Genomic DNA, 17,407 nt, shown 5'->3' on the forward strand with positions numbered 1-17,407 from the left:
ATGGATGGAGATAGGGAGATACAGAGATAGAAATAGGGAGAAAGAGAGAGTGAGAGTAGAGAGTGATCGAGATAGTGAGATAGAGAGATTGAGATAGGGAGATAGAGAAATAGAGAGAGCAGAGAGGGATGGAGACAGGGAGATAGAGAGATACAAATAGAGAGATAGAGAGAGTGAGAGTAGAGAGTGATAGAGATAGGGAAATAAAGAGATTGAGATTGGGAGATAGAGAAATAAAGAGAACAGAGGGGGATGGAGATAAGGAGACAGATATATAAATAGGGAGATAGAGAGAGTGAGAGTAGAGAGTGATCGAGATAGTGAGATAGATAGATTGAGATAGGGAGATAGAGAAATAGAGAGAGTAGAGAGGGATGGAGATAGGGAGATAGAGAGATAGAAACAGGGAGATAGAAACAGAGAGTAGAGAGTGATAAAGATAGGGAGATAGAGAAGTCATTGACTTGTGTCAGCGATTGAGAATCTACCTTTTCGACAGACAAAGACTTTTCCAGCTCTCCGCTCCGCTGACTTTCTGAGAAAATTTTAAATTTTGTTTTTAAAAAATACAAACGGCAACTTCAAAATTAAAGCAAGTCTCATGCTTGAATGAACATAACAAGGAGCTAAATGAAATGTGCAGAATTTTTATAAAAAATTAAATTCTGAAATTTTCTGGAGTTGATGACAGTTGATTATGTTCAGATTGATCTAGTCCCAATAGCTCATATAAGACGTATTGAGATTTTTTCAATAATTTCAAAAATTCCAAGTTGAAGACAAGTTGGCCAAAAAATGACAGATAATTGGTACGGAGATAGGGAAATTGAGAGATAGAAATAGGGAGATAGAGAGAGCAAGAGTAGAGACTAGTCGAGATAGGGAGAAAATGATAATGAGTCTGGGGAATAATAAACTTCCCGGACTTGTTACCAAGTTTGATTCATACCCAACATAATGAAAACCAAAACACTCGACATTTAGATCACCTTGCACAAAGGTAATTCTGATACCACTATTGGGTTCTAGGGTCGTGTTTGACATGAAATTAAGATGAATCTTGCATTAAAAATAATTAAAACATAATATTTGCATAATAAATATTTGGAAAAAATATTTTTTCAACTGGCGATTAGGGGATGATAATATGCATTCTATTTAATTAAGAGTGTGAAATTAGAGCGATAATGAATAAATATATAAATGGAATAAGTGGGAGCAAAGAATCATAATGATGGAAATTTAGATATGGATTGATGATGTTTATGGATATTATTGATGAGATGAATGTATGTGATGCGTGTATGTGCATGGATGCATATGATTCCCAGAAGCATGCAACGAAGTAAGCAAAATAAGGCTGGAAATAAATCCTTGTGTTCTGACAACATTAATGTCATTTAAAAAAATGGGTTGAGCCCATTCACTCGTCGTTTGCTTAACTTCCATCGAGGAGGAACGCCAATAGTACTTGGAGGTCTATGAAATCACTTTATTTCACTTTGTACAATAGTATATGAGAAATATTGAGATAAACTTTATACAAATAAATGGGTCTGGTTATAAATCGAATCGTATGGATGGAAAGAGGGGAAGACCTTGGATATCGCTAATTGAAGTTGGCTTAGTCTCAACCGTATTATTTTCTCTCTCCTCTGTGGTTCATATGTTGGATTGTCAGCATGGCATAAATTTTTAGGATGATTGGAAAGTAATATCTCTCCAAACATTTGAAATATACATTGGATTGAAAAACAATATATCTCAAAACGTAATGTCAAAAGTATTAACACATATATCCTCTACTTGTAAAATTATATATTTTTTCCTGACTCAGAAATTATAGAAAAATACCAAGATATATATAAAAATAAAAAATACATTCTCGAAATGGATCTCGTCATTTGAAGATCCATACCATGCATGTATAATTAGTTTGGTGTAAATAAATAAAAAAAATCAGTGATATTAATGTTATAACGATCATGTCATTGGTTCCACCACTTCAATTGCATCGAGAGTGAAGGGTGTTGGATTTTACACTTTTGTTGGTTATAAGAAATAAAGTTTTTTAGAATAAAAAATAAAATAATAATTGACATATTAAAACTTAGACGATATCATCACATCATGCGCAATTGACTCCATTCTTGCTTGTCTGCATGAGAGAGTTTCTTCAAGCGGTTTGTGGGCTTGACCTTTAGAGTCATAGACACGATAGATGTAACATTGCATCTACCCTTGAACTTACTTAAATCTCCTTGAAGATATAATATATAATCTCCCTATCCAGATGAACTTGATGAAAAGAGGTTTTGAGAAGACGAGAAGACAATAAGTATACTTATTCTGGGTTTAACCTACATCTATACTTTTTCGGGATTTTTTAATGAAAACCCTCATAATTCCCACCATTGCCCATATATCTTTTGATTGTGACCACGGGGGGAATAATATACAAATAAATAATAAGTACTTTAATTATTTTAAATACCTTTAATTATTTTCATTATAAAATAAGGGAATAAAGAATAAGAGTGATTGTGTCAGAACCCTTGAAGGAGCTAACATGGAATCAAGCAATGAATGATGAACTTCGGGATCTTAACAAGTGAAACTTGTGATAAAACTGTATTACACAAATGGAAAATAATCATGGGTTGCAAACTAGTTTTCACGATTAAAGACAATTCACATGGGGAAAGCACAATATACAAGGCAAGAAGACTAGTAGCTATGGGATATTACCAAAATAATGGGGTAGATTACCAGTAAAACTCTGCACTAGTGACAAAGATGAACATAATTATAGTTCTTGTATAGTTACCAGTCTGTGAATGATAGATCATACGTCAATGAAAAGCGAAAATACATTCTGTTCAAGGAAAGTTTGGAAAAAAAATATAGATGAATATACCACCTCCATCAGAAAAAGTGGGGTTAGAAACATTCCAAGAACAAATGTTTGGTAAAGTTTCTGAGGTTACGAAACAGTCTGGATGTAAACGATGCAACAAGGATCACATGTTATTATTTAACAATTATTAAAAGTATGCAAGTATTTATAGTGTTGTTATTACACTCTAGTCTTAAGGTACGATTACAAATAAATAAATAACCATAGTGAAGGAATTAGCACGCGAACCCGACATGACACCGACTTATTTTGAAATATTTGTGGGTTTCTAAGTGCGTTATCATTAATCCTGTATTGTAAAAATATCAGCAAAACCATATTCCTGACATTTTATAAAGACAATATTCCAAGATTGTCAACCTACTGTTTCACTTATTGATCCCAATCACAGACAACAGACCGAGTAGATTGAGTGGTGTGGATGCAATTGATGATGGAACATATTAAAGATCAATCAAAATTTATTACATACTAGACCTTATATTTCTTATACTGTTAATGTTTTAAGTCAATCTATGCATTTTAAGCCCCACTTTCATTCACATTCTTCTTCATATGTTATCTACTATCGTTCTTTCATAATCTTCTTCACGCGTCTGATATTTATTTCGACAAGAGGGGATCTACACATTATTTGAATAACATTATTTCCCTTTCGCCACTCCCGCGAGAAGAAGCTGGCCAATGGCGGCGACTAGCTTCTTCCCATGCCCGTGCAGCAGGGCCTTCGCGGAAACCCATCTCCCCCTCTCCTCTCGCGCGTCTTCCTCATTCACCTCTTCTTCTTCCTCTTCTTCTCCTCATCTTGTAGGTCTGATCTCTGCTCGCGTTCGAACCTTGTGTATCCGTGGGCGGAGCGCCGAGCTCGACCGCGCCATCTCCGCCTTCGACGAATGGGGCCCCAATCCACCGCCCTTCCTGTACAAATCCCTCATCAAAGCGCTCCATCGGACTGGCCTCCATCGCCGAGCCCTCCGGGCGCTCGTGGCGATGTTGCACGGCGCCACGGCCTTCCCCGACGACGCCGCCATCTTCGTGCTCGCCCTCCAGGCCAGCGCTCAGCTAGCGGCGCTCGACGTCGGGGAGCAGATCCACGGGCTTCTCCTGAAATCCCGCCCGCTCTCGGCCCATGGCGGCGTTTCCTTGGCCAACGCGCTTGCCCACATGTACGTGCAGTGCGGCAGCATCGACCTCGCCTGGCAGGTGTTCGAAAGAATGCCTGATAAAAATGTCATCTCCTGGAACACCATGATCGCGGGGTGCGCGCGCGCGGAGGATCTCGAGTCCGCACGCAAGCTGTTTGACGATATGCCTGACAGAAACATCGTCTCATGGAACACGATGATCAGCGGGTATGCGCGGACTGGGCGGCCAGAAGAGGCCCTGGCTCTGTTCCTCCGCGCGCAGGAAGTCGGATTCCCCCCTGACGAGGCCACCGTCGTTGCCATCGTCGCCGCCGTCGCTGACCTCGGCCTGCTGTCCTTTGGGAAGGCGGCGCATGCCCACGCCGTTCGCCTGGAATTCTCCATTGCTGGCGCTCTCGGAGTGTCGATGATCGTCATGTACAGCCGGTGCGGCAGTGTCGAGGCGGCGCGGCGGGTGTTTGCTGAGATCCCGGGCAAGAATGTGGCTCACTGGACGGCCATGATTGGGGGGCTGGCGGCCCACGGCGCCGCCGAGGAGGCGCTTGAGCTGTTCCAAGAGATGCTGGGGGAGGGGATGAGGCCGAATCACATCACCTTTGTGGGCTTGTTGAATGCATGCAGCCATGGCGGCCTCGTCGAGGAGGGGCTGAGGGTTTTGCAGCTGATGGGAGCCCATGGTGTGGAGCTGCAGAGCCAGCATGTGGGCTGCGCTGTGGACCTGCTGGCGCGATCCGGGCTGGTGGAGGAGGCACTGGCCATCGCAAGAGCCTGGCCGCGGGAGGTGCAGGCCTGGACGGCGCTGCTGTCCGCGTGCCGGCGGCGGGGGGACGCTGCCGGCGTGGCGAAGGCGGCGGCAGAGCGGCTGATGGAGCTCGAGCCGGGGGACGGCGCCGCCTACGTGCTGCTCTCCGGCGTGTACGCTGGGCAGGGGAATTGGGAGCAATTCGGGCGGGCGAGGAGGGCGATGACGAGCAGGGGCCTGGACAAGGTGCCTGCCCACAGCTGGATCGAAGTGGGGGGCGCCCGGCACGAGTTTGCCGCCGGGGACGGCCGCCACAGCCGCCGGAGGGAGATCTACGCCACCCTCTCAGCCATGGCCCTCCACCTCTCCTCTGCTGACACCCCCATTGACCTCCAATTTCCTTCATGAGTCGTCAACCTCTCACGGTCAACCCCTTCTCCTTCCCGTTGACTATTCCCTCCTTCCAGGTCCCACTTGGCCCATGTATAGATAGAGACAGAGCGTGGTAATGGAATCAGATTCACTTGGTTTTGCGCTGCTTTCGGCAGACTTACTGCTTGTGGTGGGGGCATATGACCGTTAGTCGAGAGAAAAGTCGATCGATTTTCGGCCGTCGGATGCTGATGCAGCGGTCGAGGGTCCCGGGAGTCTGGCAGAGGAGTACCCCTCACACTATTTGTGATTTTATGCTGGGCCCAGCTCTCTCGATAAACTTTAAAAACCGAAGGTCGGGGCGAGGGCGTAAGCGTAATACTATTTTACACGGCGTACCTTTGCCTTTTAGTAGAAAAATGAGGGATTAGAGAGTGAAGGCGTAGTCGCAGACGAATCCCAAGGAGCGGAAAGGGAGCAGTCGGTGGCCGCGGCGGCGGAGAAGAAGAAGAAGAAGAAGAAGAGGAAGAAGAAGAAGGGGGAGAAGAGGAAGAAGAGTATGGGAGAGGAGAAGGCTGCTGGTTCTCTTCCCACGCAGGCTCCAGCGCAGGGCACGGTGCCTCGCGCGCCGTACGTGCCGCAGCCCAGAGAGCAGCTCGCGCACCTCCATTTCTGCATCCAGTCCAATCCTTCTTGGCGTGAGAGCTCTTCTTCTTCTTCTTCTTTTCTTCTTCTTTTCTTCTTCTTTTTCTCCTCCTTTTTCTTCTTCTTACTTCCGAATCTTTTGTCCGTCTTTCCTGGGCTTTTATGAATGCGCTGATTCCGATTCAGAATAAGTTCGCTGTTTATCTTCCTCACATTCAATGCTCCCCGTCAAACCCCTTCGAGCTACGAGAGCTACTCTCGCCGGAATTTGCAGCGGAATTTCCAGTTTGAAGGCTGTTTTGAAAATTTAGGGCATAATAGCTTTTTTAACCGCGCTGTGTCTTAGCTTCTCGTGTTGAACCTTGGACTTAATGTTACGTATTTTCCGTCGCAGGAGAAACCTTCCTTTTCGCCTTCCAACATTACATCGTGATGCTGGGCTCAGTCGTCGCCGTCTCCTCTATCCTTGTTCCTCAGATGGGCGGAAACAACGTAATCTCCCTGCCAACTCGTCCATCTTTACATCTAGCTCTGCAGGATGACGATTACAGCATACCCTTTTGAAAAAAAAATGTGCAGAAGGACAAGGCGCAGGTTATTCAGACGCTCTTGTTCGTGAGCGGTATAAACACGCTTCTCCAAACATTGGTCGGAACGCGTCTTCCCACCGTGATGAACCCTTCTTTCGCGTATCTCATTCCCGTGATCTCCACTATGACGGACTTTGAATCCCGGAATTTCTCCGGCGATCGGCAGGTGGGTTCGATAATCAATATTCTTTTTCTCCTTTCAAAGTGTAATTTTTTCTCGGGACCTTTATTGATCTGCTCGCTTGAATTCCACAGAGGTTTAGACACACAATGCGGGCCATTCAGGGTTCCATGATCGTCTCTTCTATCGTCAACATCGGGATTGGGTACAGCGGGCTATGGGGCAAGTATGCGCGGTACAATCACTGGCTCTATCTCGTTCCTCGTCTTTTTTAACTCAATCTGCGCTTCATTTTTTTTTTTTAAATTCTTCTGGATGAAATTCATCCAGGACGTTCACGCCGGTGAGCATGGCCCCCGTTGTCTGCGCGGTGGGTCTCGGGCTATTCGGCAGGGGCTTTCCAGAGGTACGCTGCCTGGCTTTCTCTAATTCCAATTATCAGTCATTTAAAGATCGACTAATTAAACGTCTTCGATGGGTTATCAATCAAACTTGAAGCTGGCAAAATGCGTGGAGATTGGGCTTCCGATGCTCATCCTGCTCCTCCTCCAGCAGGTTGGGCTTAAATTTTTAATCCCTCTTTTACGAAAAATGGAAATTTAACCCGTAGAACTACTTTTTTTTTTTTTCATGGGTAGTATCTGAAGCGGGTGCACAAGAGAGTCCACACATGGTTCGAAAGGTTTGGCATTCTGTTCTGCATTGCGGTGGCGTGGTCTTTCGCTGCCGTGCTCACCGCCTCCGGCGCCTACAACAAGGCCAAGCTGGAGACCCAGCGCCACTGCCGCGTCGACCGGTCCTATCTTCTCGCTTCCGCAGACTGGTGAGTTCAACGAAAAAAAACCAACTTTATACTTGCATTTTCTTCTACTATTTAGATTTATGCTCTTCTTTGGGCAGGGTGCGAGTCCCTTACCCGTTTCAATGGGGGCCTCCTAGCTTCGGCGCCAGCCATGTCTTTGGCATGATGGGCGCGACCCTCGTCTCCGCCATCGAGGTACCCGCTTCCCCCTTTCTTGCAGGGTTTTGAATGAGAGAAAGAAGTGAGGAATCCTCTTTTCGACTCTGACTCTCCCACTGCAGTCGTTGCTTTTCTTTCTGTTACTTCGAAGGCAGCTGCTTTAGCTTTAGCTACGTGAATTTTTTATATTCTTTTTAATTTCTCAAACAAGCATGAATGACATCTTCTTCTGAAGATCCTGGCTATTCTTCGCTTGATAACGGGGAATGTCATTGTCATTACTCAAACAAGCATGAAACGTGTGCTTGCCTATTCATCCATCGGTCAAATTGGATATAATTTATTGGAATAATTGTTGGAGACTCAAAGGATGGACATGCAAGCATGATAACTTATATGCTGTTCTACATTGCCATGAATCTAGGAACTTTTGCTCGCATTGTATTGTTTGGTCTACATGCCGGAACTGATAACATTCAAGATCTTTCTTTAAACGATTCAATTGTTTCTTCCTTTGACGGCGGCTTGTCTTCCTGGGTCAGTCCACAGGGACACACTTCGCCACAGCACGGTTGTCCGGCGCGACGCCGCCGCCCACACGCGTCATCTCTCGCAGTGTCGGCCTGCAGGTGGGTCGTCTGTGTTCTTCAGTGTTTGTTCAATTGTGTGTGTGTGTGTGTTGGATTGTAAGATTTTGCGTGCGCAGGGCGTGGGGCTGCTGGTGGAGGGAGCTTTCGGAACGCTGGTTGGCAGCACCGCATCTGTGTAAGAGTCTTCTGTGAGCACGACCTTGTTTGTTCATTCAGTCCATTCATGGAGATGGGTCTGCAGGGAGAACACGGGCTTATTGGGTCTCACCAAGATTGGGAGCAGGAGAGCGGTGCAGTTATCTGCAGCCTTCATGGTTTTCTTCTCCATTTTTGGCAAGTTTGGGGCCTTGTTCGCCTCCATCCCCCTGCCAATCTTCGCTGCCATTTACTGCATCCTGTTTGGGATAGTGGGTAAGATGCAAATTCTGCGAGTCTGCTCTCTGGTGATCGTCGCTGAGCTGTTCTTTGGTGCAGCGGCGGCGGGGGTGTCATTTGTGCAGTTCACTAGCAGCGATAATCTGAGGAACCAGTACGTGGTGGGTGTCTCCCTCTTCCTTGCCATCTCCATCCCTCAGTACTTCAACCAGTTCAACGCCTCTGCCGGGCACGGCCCCGCCCACACCAACGCCGGCTGGGTGAGTCAACGATCAGTCAACTCTCTGTTTTCTCTTCCTCTTGGACTTTGCTTAAGATGATGGGTTTGGTTGCTTGGGGTTGCATGCAGTTCAACGACATTCTCAACACGCTCTTCTCGTCGGCGCCGGTGGTGGCGATGGCAATGGCGACGGCACTAGACCGCACGCTGGATGGGGCGACTGCGGATGAGCGGGGGCTGTCCTGGTGGACACGCTTCCAGAGGACCGCCGGCGATGGCCGAAACGAAGAGTTCTACAGCTTCCCTGCTGCTGCCACTTTCATTCCCAGCCGGTTCCTCTAAAACTTGTGTTATGTTAAGTGTACACCACCATATATACCGTTGGTGTTGCCGTTGCCATTGCCATTGCCGTTGCTGCTTCTGGCTGAGTAGAGGAAGATACCATGGGGAGGATGAATTGCTGGGTGTCATCGTCATCACATGGCGTAGATGATCTCGCCGCTGCTGTCGATGTCGAGGTCGGGGTCGGAGTCGAAGTCGTCCATGTCGTCGTCGAGGTCGAGGTCGGAGGGGAGATGGTGGTGGCCTGGAGCCGGCACCGTTGCCTCCGACACAATGCGCATGATGTCCTCCACGCTCTGCATTGGCGGCTCCACCTCCTCCATTGCGTTCCCCGCCGCCGCGCTCTTCTCCTCCATCAGCTCTGCTGGCAGGTTCTTCAGGAACCACTTGTGGCTCTGTATCTCCCCCATTGTAATTCTCTGCGCAATCACCCCATTAGACACTGCACTGCATACAAAGAAGGAGAGATAGAGATAAACCGTGGCAGGATTGCCGATGAAGATCCTCTGGATCAAGTCCAAACACTCTGGGGATATTTGCACGCAGTCTGGGATGGAGTATTGGACGCTCAGTATTCTCTGAAATTAAAACAAAAAGAATTAACATTAGTGTGCAGGTCGAGATTGACGAGAGATGATTATTTTTAATATTTTTCATTCATTAGGAATGATTCGGAGGTTGGTTTTGCTGTGTTGGGTCTGAACCTCTATAGTTTTTCTAAAGTTCTTGGGCTCCTCCGGGTCCTCAAACGGGTAGGCGCCGACCAGCATCACATAGAGAGTGACTCCGCAAGACCACACATCTGCAATCTGCATCCACCACAAGCAGATAAAGTTTAATCCAGGAAAAAACACCCACACCAAAAGCTTTAAGCAGGGATCATCACTAATTAGAATACTGATACGATTCCAATAAAAGTATATGAGAGAAGGAAGCGTAAAGGAGAAAAAGGGGGACAGGTCGAGCTGACCTGGCATAATAACCGCCAGTCTTTACTGGTTGTTAGTTAGGAAATGAAGAAGACTATAAATAAAGGAGGAGGAGATCAAGGCATCCGACTTAAGATTTTCTTGGAGCACACGGGAGCTGGGATTCAGGCTGCATTCGGGTGGAGGAAATCCGAGCAAGGCGGAGCTATCAAGAAGGTGGGAGACGGAGACGACAACTACGGGCATTCCCTTGAAAGACTGAGTAGAGCGAACACCACATTGTAAGCGACTCTATCTTTCTAGAATTTCTACCAATTCAATACACGGACGATCAAATACATAATAGCGTTATTATTTCTCAGTGATTAATCAATCACGGTTACTAGAAATCCAGCTGCGGTCCTCACAAACGATCATCGCCAACTTAAACTGTAATAAAGATCGAAGAAAACCATAAACAGCCACATTACCTTGCCGTCGTACTCTTTCTTCAGTAGGACCTCCGGAGCGATGTACGCCGGCGTCCCAACAGTTGATTTTGGTTGAGAGTGTAACAGAGATGACTGCAAATAGACAAAAAATATTTTGAAGAAGGGCGAAAAAATCTAACCCAAAAAAAACGGAAAACGGTAGCTTCCAAAATATCTGCGACTCTCCGGAGGAAGGTTAGAATAAACAGGCGATGAGTAGGGTGCGAAGATGACTAGCAAGTACCTTGGAGTACCCAAAGTCGCATATTTTCAGACGAGGAGCAAAACTTCCGTCCAGCAGGGTGTTCTCCAACTTGAGATCTCGATGGCATACTTCCTTCAAAAGAACACAAGTCACCCGACAAATTTTTAAAAAAGAAAATTTAAACTGAGAATAGAACGACATTTGACAGGAAAGTACCATTGAATGACAGTAACTGACTCCTGATATCAGTTGCTGGAAAAAATACCGAGCCTGCAGTGAAAGAAAAAGGAGTTTTTTTTTTATTGAGGGCAATGCATAAGGTGCAAGCAACTAACGTTGATGTCAACGGTAATGATTAAGTTTATGATCCAGACTCAGGGAACAACCTCGTCTTCACTAAAACGCCCAGACTTGCAGATGCGTTCAAATAGTTCACCTCCGGATGCGTACTCCATTACAATGGCCAGATGTGTCGGAGTTAAAATAACCTGAAGTAGTTTACTGGGTGGTCAACTGACAGGACTTGTGAATCATTCGTCTTTAACATCACCTTCTCGAAGCATACCTCTTTGAACCTGACGATGTTAGGGTGCCGCAGGGACCTGTGGTTGATAATCTCTCTTCGTACATTTTCATCTATCTAGAAAGTAAAATGAAGAGATGATCAGTCTTTGTTCTAGTTCCCAAGGAAAAAAAAGAATTTGTGGAAGTTTTCACTCAATGTCTCATCTCTGAACCGTTATTGCGCAAACATTACGACATCTCATTCTAGACATCTGATGCAAGCTATTTATGAAACATCAGCGATTCGCAATTACACTGAAATATTTAACTCTGAAGTACTCTAAGTTCGAAAAACCAGAAAATTGCACGAACGGTCATTGCATTAGAGCCAGAATGATTAAATAAGTGCTATCTTCCATCCCCCATTATTATGCTTCCCACAGTTCGGCAACTGGGGCCAAATTTGAGAAAAATGATCCAGTTTTAAACTCAGAGCCGAAGAAAAGAGATTGTCGAACACCCTTCACTAATCGGTCTTTCGAGATGAGCTCCGATATAATGCCATTTCCAAGCAAAAAAGAAACAATTCGCGAAATTCCAAGAGAAGAATGGATTTGAGGGAAAAGAAGGCCCTGCAATTTCGTGGCTCGGGAATCGAAGGAACAAAAAAAGAAAGAAAGAAAGAAAGGGATAGCTCTGGCTGACCTTCTCGCCTCTCTCGATATACTTCACGGCTACAAGCTCCCTGGTCTGCTTGTCCCGCAACAAGCGCGCCACACCGAAATTCCCCGACCCGATATCCTTCACCAGCTCGTAACGATCACTGTCATGCATAATCGGCATGTCCATCGCAGGACCCACCGTCAAAGCCGCCCGATCCATCCTCACGCCTAGAACAATCCTTCCCCGAGATTCTCTCCTTCACATCACACAAAGAGGAGCTCGCCTCGCAGCACGAGCTCCCCGACGAAGCAGAATACCAAAACGGCCTACGGAAGAAGCGACGATCAAAATCAATCCGCTCGATTCGATCCGATCCAATCCGGTCCGAATCAAGGACGATTTCCCTCGAAACTCGTAGAGATTCAGCGAGGCTAGAACTCGATCGAATGGCTTCCCGACGACCCGATCGCTCTCCAATCTCCCGTCTTTCCTTTGCCCTGCTCTGACCAGACGCGATCCACTAGAGCGCGTGCTTACACTGACCAAGAGCAATACAAATAGTTCTATATTTTATCATACATATATGTATAAATAGGACGTGGAAAGCAACCGCACCTGACTGTCGGTAGAGATCTACAGATTATCTCAGCCGTCCGATCTCTGGTCCTCTCCTGAGGAAATCGGGCAAAGGGTGCATCCATCCGACGGACAGCACCGCCCGGTGATCTGGCCAGATGGCACCATGGCAACGTCGTAGTTTCTGGAACAGTCGGATCCGGATAACGTTCAGCCTGCCATCCTGGGGCCCACGGACGGATCGAAAACCGATCGACCCGATCGCCACGTGGAGAGAATATTCGGGGGGGGACACCGGAACAATAAAAATTGGAGGATTACCAGGGGCGGTGGCGGGCGCGCAAAACGAAAGATGGAGAGGGGGTTGGGGGAAATTTGGGGAGGAAGCCGTTGGAGGGGAGAATGATCGGGAAGAGGACGGGCGGAAACGGCGGGCATCGCCGTGGGAAGACGAAGACGCGGAGAGGAAGAGGAGGAGGAGGAGCTCGCCGGCGGTCTGATGTTCGTCCTCGCCGGCGAGCGAGATGCCGTGGTGGAGGAGCAGCGCCGGTCAATCCAAGGCGGCCCCGCCCGCCGCCGAGCCGTCGTCGTCTTCGTCTTCGTCTTCCTCTCAGAATTTGGAGGCTCGCGGGCAGCGGCGCGGCGCTGGGATCAGCTGGAGCCGGCGCGAGATGCTGCGGCAGCCGCAGCTGACGCGGCAGAGAAAGCTTCGCCACCTGCGGGCTCTGGACGTGGAAGGACTGAGGCTGGACGACGGGGACGCCCCGACGACGGTGACGCGGTCGTGCAGCGTCCGGTCTTCTTCTTCTTCCTTGCCGCAGCCTCTGCCGCGCCCCGAGGAGCCGGCGCTGCCGACTTCATCCTGCGGGAATTGCCGGTGTTGCCATCTGCATTCTCCCCGCGCGCGTCTCGGCAGAGGGGAACGGAAGGAGCCGCGCCCCCTGTTCGAGCAATCTTATATCCCCGTGGGACAGATAGGGGAAAGATTTTCCGCCGCCACTCCTGTGGGAAGGTTTGAAAATCTTCTCCTCAATTCTACGTTCCTCATCGATCGCCGCTTTGATCTGCCTCGGTAAAAATAGTTTTAACCATAGAATTTCATGTTAAAAATCATCGACGCGCGGTATGTCTTTAACTATTCTCATAATTGTTTGCGAAAGAATTTTATGATCATCCGCGCTCATGCATTGGCTAGTTATGCGTGTCGTTTTATGCCACGCTCGATTATAACGCTCAATGAATCGTTTTTGTATTGATCTGGTTTGAGAAAAATTCACCGCTTGAGGGAATCGGCCCTCATTTTCTTTCGACATTGACTCTTCTGTGCGCAGTAAGCCGATCTACCGCAACGGCAGGAACGGGGCAGACGCTGCGGCGGATGCCAAGAACTCTCTTCAAGAACAGAGCGCATCTGAGAACAATAGCAACTTCAGACTGACTGTCCCACCTCCTAGAAGTGCACCTTCTAGCGGCTTTTCCAGCCCCATTATCAGCCCTAGAAAAGGAAGCGCGGGAGACTTCTTCTCATCTCCATTAACAGCTACATACGGTCCAGCGGTTTGGTCGGCGCCTGAGTTTCCTTGCAAGGATATGGCGGGGTACGCCGCTCAATTATCATCAGAGATTGTGTTTCCTGGCTCTGATCGATCGCTTCATCAGAGCCCAAATTTGAAAAACTCAGGAACAAGAGCGAAGAACCCTAGTCACAGTGGGTCTTCATCTCCCTTACAATGCAAGTACGGTGAAGCGACGGCCGTCCATCCTTTACCCCTCCCTCCGAGGGTTGTAATGCCAATTCAGACGCCTTCTTCACTACAGAATACCGCGAAGAATGAGGTCGCACCATTGACGAGTCAGTGGCAAAAAGGGAAGCTAATTGGAAGCGGTACGTTTGGAAATGTTTATGTCGGCACAAACCGGTGGGTCTTATGCGCTTGATGGATGAAAAGGTTTCTTGGTTTCTTCTGTTTTTTTTCTTTATGTTCTGTGAATAATGTGACCCCCGATTTGCAGGCAGACTGGCGCATTATGTGCGATGAAAGAGGTGAACTTAATACCAGATGACCCGAAAACTGCCGAGTGCATAAAACAGATGGAGCAGGTCCGTGTTCATCTCACAGTGGATATTCATGAGAATATTTTTTAAAACCTTACTTTTATGGTTCCATTATTTCGACGACAGAGAGAGATTTGTGTCCCGTTTGCTTGACTTGTTTTTTTTTAAATGAATTGACCGTCGGGAGTATTATTTACGCGTTTATTTTAATTCCATTTAGGAGATACTCGTTCTGAGCCAGCTGAAACACCCAAATATCGTCCAGTACTATGGAAGTGAAATTGTGAGCTCCCTCCCTAGATTTTACGACTTAGGAAACACGCCAACTTACTACGTACTACAATGCAGGTCGACGATCGATTTTACATATACCTCGAGTACATGTATCCGGGTTCAATACATAAATACATCCAGGAACATTACGGGGCTATCACAGAATCGGTGGTCAGGAATTTCACTCGCCATATCCTTAAGGGATTGGCTTACTTGCACAGTAAAAGAACAGTGCACAGGTGAGGCCTCATCCATTATCTTTTCTTAACTACTGGCTGATCTACCTTAGTGACTGATTTTTTTCTTTTTGAAAAAAAAGGGACGTCAAGGGAGCAAATTTGCTGGTTGATGCATGCGGGGTTGTTAAGCTTGCGGATTTCGGAATGGCAAAACATGTGGGTTTGACATCCTTAAAACCATAGCTCAGTGCATACAGGCATAACGGCTGTTTCTCTTTCACAAACCTTTATCATCCCAACAATCTAGGAAATATACTACGCATCTAGGGAGGTGATTATCAAAATCTCCTTTTGTTTGGCAGCTGAGTGGGGCTTCGTCTGTGCTTTCGCTGAAGGGAACGCCACACTGGATGGCCCCGGAGGTCTCCTTCTTACTTCTGGGCACACTTGACCTACTAAGCATCTGGGTGAGAGACATGGCTCTTTCTTAACAATCTGCCCGCGGCTGCTCTCTTGTGCAGGTGATTCAGGGGACGACGAACCAGAACGCGGGCTATGATCTTGCGGTGGATATATGGAGCCTCGGCTGCACCATCATCGAGATATTCACGGGAAAGCACCCTTGGCAAGGGTACGAAGGGGTACGTACGTATTAGGGGGGTGGATGTTGTTGGAATACAACATACTGCTCAAAGATGAAAAGTATTGCTGTTGCTATCAGCTATACCTTTTAGCACACTTGGTAGGCACTTGAATTCAATATGGTATCTGATCCAAGTGGCTGCCTCAAATCCCAGAAGCAATACCCTGCATGGTTTGGCCATAAATAGGCCGTGTTGTGGCTAGACATGATTGTTCTGTTCTCTTTGTGCGAATATGTGTGAATTGTTCGTTCTGTTTGGTTATCCGAACAGAACAAAAACAAATTCGCACAGAACATCGCACATACCCGTGTGCGGTTCGGATTGTGCGAACTGTGCGAATTTTGTTCGAATTGTGCGAATTTTTTTCGAATTGCGCGAATTTTTACCCGTTGTGCGAATTTTGTTTGAATTGTGCAAATTTTACAATGTGTGCGAATTTTGTTCGAATTGTGCAAATTTGGTCATCTGGTGAGAATTTTGTGCGAATTTTACAACATGTGCGAATTGTGCGAATTTTGTTCGGATTGTGCGAATTGTTCAAACATCTGTTCTAATTTTGCACAAAAAAAGAACAGAACAACAAACAAACCACTGTGCGGTTCTTTTGTGCTAATTTTTTGTTTGTTTTAAACAAAAAGACCACGTCTAGTTGTGGCCTTGTGGGGGGAGTGTTGAAACATAGCATCAACTATAGCTTTTAGCATAGTTGGAGACATCAAAATCTCTGTGTGATGGACAATGACATTGACATCTGCGTGGCAGGCGGCGGCAATGTTCAAGGTGCTACAGTCCTCGCCATGCGTGCCAGAGGGCCTGTCCCAGGAGGGCAAGGACTTTCTGCAGCAGTGCTTCCGCCGGAACCCGGTGGAGCGGCCATCGGCGAGCCAGCTCCTGGACCATCCCTTCATCCGCCACGCCCACCACCACGATCTCCATGGCTCACCCCACTCCTTCCCTGGCCTTGCCCCTGGTCCCTCTCCATCAGTTGGGTGCGTCTCTCTCTCTCTCTGTCTCACTCTCTATCTCTCTCTCTCTCTCTGGCTTTCCCTCTTCCTCTCCTTCTCTCATTCTTCATTCCCTCTGATATCTCCCCCTTTTTCTCTCTCTTGTATCTATCTCTTCTTTCTTTCACACCCTTTCTCTCTTCCTCCACCCTAATCCATCTCAGTCACACCCACTCTGTTCTATCTCTGTCATTCTCTCTTCCTCTCCCTCCCTCTCCCTGTTTCTCTCTCTCTCTCTCTCTCTCTCACCAGTCTGTCTCACTCTCTCTCCTCTCTGGTTTTCTATCTCTCTCTTCCTCCCTCTCTCTGATATCACTTTTCTATGTCTATTCTTTTTCTCCAAATCTTTCTGTCTCTTTTCTGACTTTTGGGGGCCTTGCATGGTGACATCTCGATCGAGCAGCGACTGCGGAGGGCAGCCCGAGACGGCGGAGCGGAGACCGGCTGCTCCGGACCGTGCGTCGCCGGCTCGAGCCCCCCCCGCCCAGGAGCAACCACAACACCGCCCCCGCCGTGAACCCGTTGACCGCGCCATGGGCCCGCCTGCCCGCCGCGCCGCGAGAGGGGAAAGGGCCTAGGCCCCACCCACCCCCGCCCGTTGACTTTTCCACTTCTCGCCAGCTGTACATACGCCGAATTTCAACGATGAGTCGATATTTCTTCCCAAAAACGAGATATAAGATATTTCCCCGGAGACGCGCCACGTCGCCCATGCGGATGTCGATCCGACCACGGGACGATTGGGGCCGTCGGATGAGATGGATTCGAACGGACGGCGGAGATTGTGGGAGGGTTTGGACCGGGTTCGATCTCTTGTGGGCCACGGCCCGAGGAAGTGGCGGTGAGGAGTTTCGGGCCCACGTAGCCGCGCCAGGCTGACGCGG

The 17,407-nt window shown here is 47.6% G+C and overlaps 4 protein-coding genes across 7 annotated transcripts; 3 read left to right on the forward strand and 1 right to left on the reverse strand.

Moving 5' to 3' along the window:
- Positions 1-3,548: 3,548 nt before the first annotated feature.
- Positions 3,549-5,343, forward strand: LOC144706773 (pentatricopeptide repeat-containing protein At2g20540-like). Its single transcript, XM_078579804.1, has one exon. It carries the CDS (start codon positions 3,602-3,604, stop codon positions 5,210-5,212), a length of 1,611 nt encoding a protein of 536 aa, XP_078435930.1. The 5' UTR covers positions 3,549-3,601; the 3' UTR covers positions 5,213-5,343.
- A 249-nt stretch (positions 5,344-5,592) lies between these two features.
- PDE135 (Xanthine/uracil permease family protein) lies at positions 5,593-9,097 on the forward strand. Of its 2 annotated transcripts, XM_078579802.1 has the most exons (13): positions 5,595-5,874; positions 6,216-6,313; positions 6,401-6,577; positions 6,667-6,767; positions 6,863-6,938; positions 7,031-7,087; positions 7,171-7,355; positions 7,433-7,529; positions 8,036-8,122; positions 8,200-8,258; positions 8,325-8,494; positions 8,558-8,718; positions 8,808-9,097. In XM_078579802.1, the coding sequence occupies exons 1-13, from the start codon at positions 5,736-5,738 to the stop codon at positions 9,018-9,020; spliced, it is 1,620 nt and encodes a 539-aa protein (XP_078435928.1). In that variant the 5' UTR covers positions 5,595-5,735; the 3' UTR covers positions 9,021-9,097. The 2 variants fall into 2 exon arrangements, with proteins under 2 accessions (XP_078435927.1, XP_078435928.1); XM_078579801.1 differs by having other exon boundaries at positions 5,593-5,874; positions 8,325-8,718.
- LOC144706774 (serine/threonine-protein kinase SAPK10-like) lies at positions 7,867-12,715 on the reverse strand. Of its 2 annotated transcripts, XM_078579806.1 has the most exons (10): positions 12,407-12,715; positions 11,834-12,329; positions 11,190-11,264; positions 11,011-11,112; positions 10,841-10,894; positions 10,664-10,756; positions 10,420-10,512; positions 9,725-9,829; positions 9,500-9,598; positions 7,867-9,439 (listed from the first exon to the last, which is right to left on the reverse strand). In XM_078579806.1, exons 2-10 carry the CDS (start codon positions 12,008-12,010, stop codon positions 9,155-9,157), a joined length of 1,083 nt encoding a protein of 360 aa, XP_078435932.1. In that variant the 5' UTR covers positions 12,011-12,329; positions 12,407-12,715; the 3' UTR covers positions 7,867-9,154. The 2 variants fall into 2 exon arrangements, with proteins under 2 accessions (XP_078435932.1, XP_078435931.1); XM_078579805.1 differs by having other exon boundaries at positions 7,867-9,598.
- Positions 12,716-12,730: 15 nt separating this feature from the next.
- LOC144706764 (mitogen-activated protein kinase kinase kinase 5-like) lies at positions 12,731-17,402 on the forward strand. Of its 2 annotated transcripts, none has more exons than XM_078579790.1 (10): positions 12,731-13,379; positions 13,699-14,286; positions 14,381-14,468; positions 14,644-14,706; positions 14,772-14,935; positions 15,016-15,091; positions 15,238-15,297; positions 15,397-15,506; positions 16,282-16,508; positions 16,927-17,402. In XM_078579790.1, the coding sequence occupies exons 1-10, from the start codon at positions 12,892-12,894 to the stop codon at positions 17,400-17,402; spliced, it is 2,340 nt and encodes a 779-aa protein (XP_078435916.1). In that variant the 5' UTR covers positions 12,731-12,891. The 2 variants fall into 2 exon arrangements, with proteins under 2 accessions (XP_078435916.1, XP_078435917.1); XM_078579791.1 differs by having other exon boundaries at positions 12,737-13,379; positions 15,397-15,516; positions 16,927-17,193.
- The last annotated feature ends 5 nt before the right edge of the window (positions 17,403-17,407 follow it).

The sequence above is a fragment of the Wolffia australiana genome, chromosome 8 (assembly GCF_029677425.1).
Source record: "Wolffia australiana isolate 7733 chromosome 8, ASM2967742v1".
In the NCBI taxonomy this organism is placed as follows: Eukaryota; Viridiplantae; Streptophyta; class Magnoliopsida; order Alismatales; family Araceae; genus Wolffia; species Wolffia australiana.

Bases quoted from the DNA above. Each gene is read 5' to 3' on its own strand.
- LOC144706773 (XM_078579804.1), top strand. From the start codon at position 3,602: ATGGCGGCGACTAGCTTCTTCCCATGCCCGTGCAGCAGGGCCTTCGCG.
- PDE135 (XM_078579801.1), top strand. From the start codon at position 5,736: ATGGGAGAGGAGAAGGCTGCTGGTTCTCTTCCCACGCAGGCTCCAGCG. The intron at 6,314-6,400 runs GTAATCTCCCTG...AAAAATGTGCAG, and splicing joins CTCAGATGGGCGGAAACAAC to AAGGACAAGGCGCAGGTTAT. The intron at 7,530-8,035 runs GTACCCGCTTCC...TTCCTGGGTCAG, and splicing joins CCCTCGTCTCCGCCATCGAG to TCCACAGGGACACACTTCGC.
- LOC144706774 (XM_078579805.1), bottom strand. From the start codon at position 12,010: ATGGATCGGGCGGCTTTGACGGTGGGTCCTGCGATGGACATGCCGATT. The intron at 11,265-11,833 runs GTCAGCCAGAGC...TTTACTTTCTAG, and splicing joins ATATCGAGAGAGGCGAGAAG to ATAGATGAAAATGTACGAAG. The intron at 10,513-10,663 runs GTACTTGCTAGT...GTCTATTTGCAG, and splicing joins GCGACTTTGGGTACTCCAAG to TCATCTCTGTTACACTCTCA.
- LOC144706764 (XM_078579790.1), top strand. From the start codon at position 12,892: ATGCCGTGGTGGAGGAGCAGCGCCGGTCAATCCAAGGCGGCCCCGCCC. The intron at 13,380-13,698 runs GTTTGAAAATCT...TTCTGTGCGCAG, and splicing joins GCCGCCACTCCTGTGGGAAG to TAAGCCGATCTACCGCAACG. The intron at 14,469-14,643 runs GTCCGTGTTCAT...AATTCCATTTAG, and splicing joins GCATAAAACAGATGGAGCAG to GAGATACTCGTTCTGAGCCA.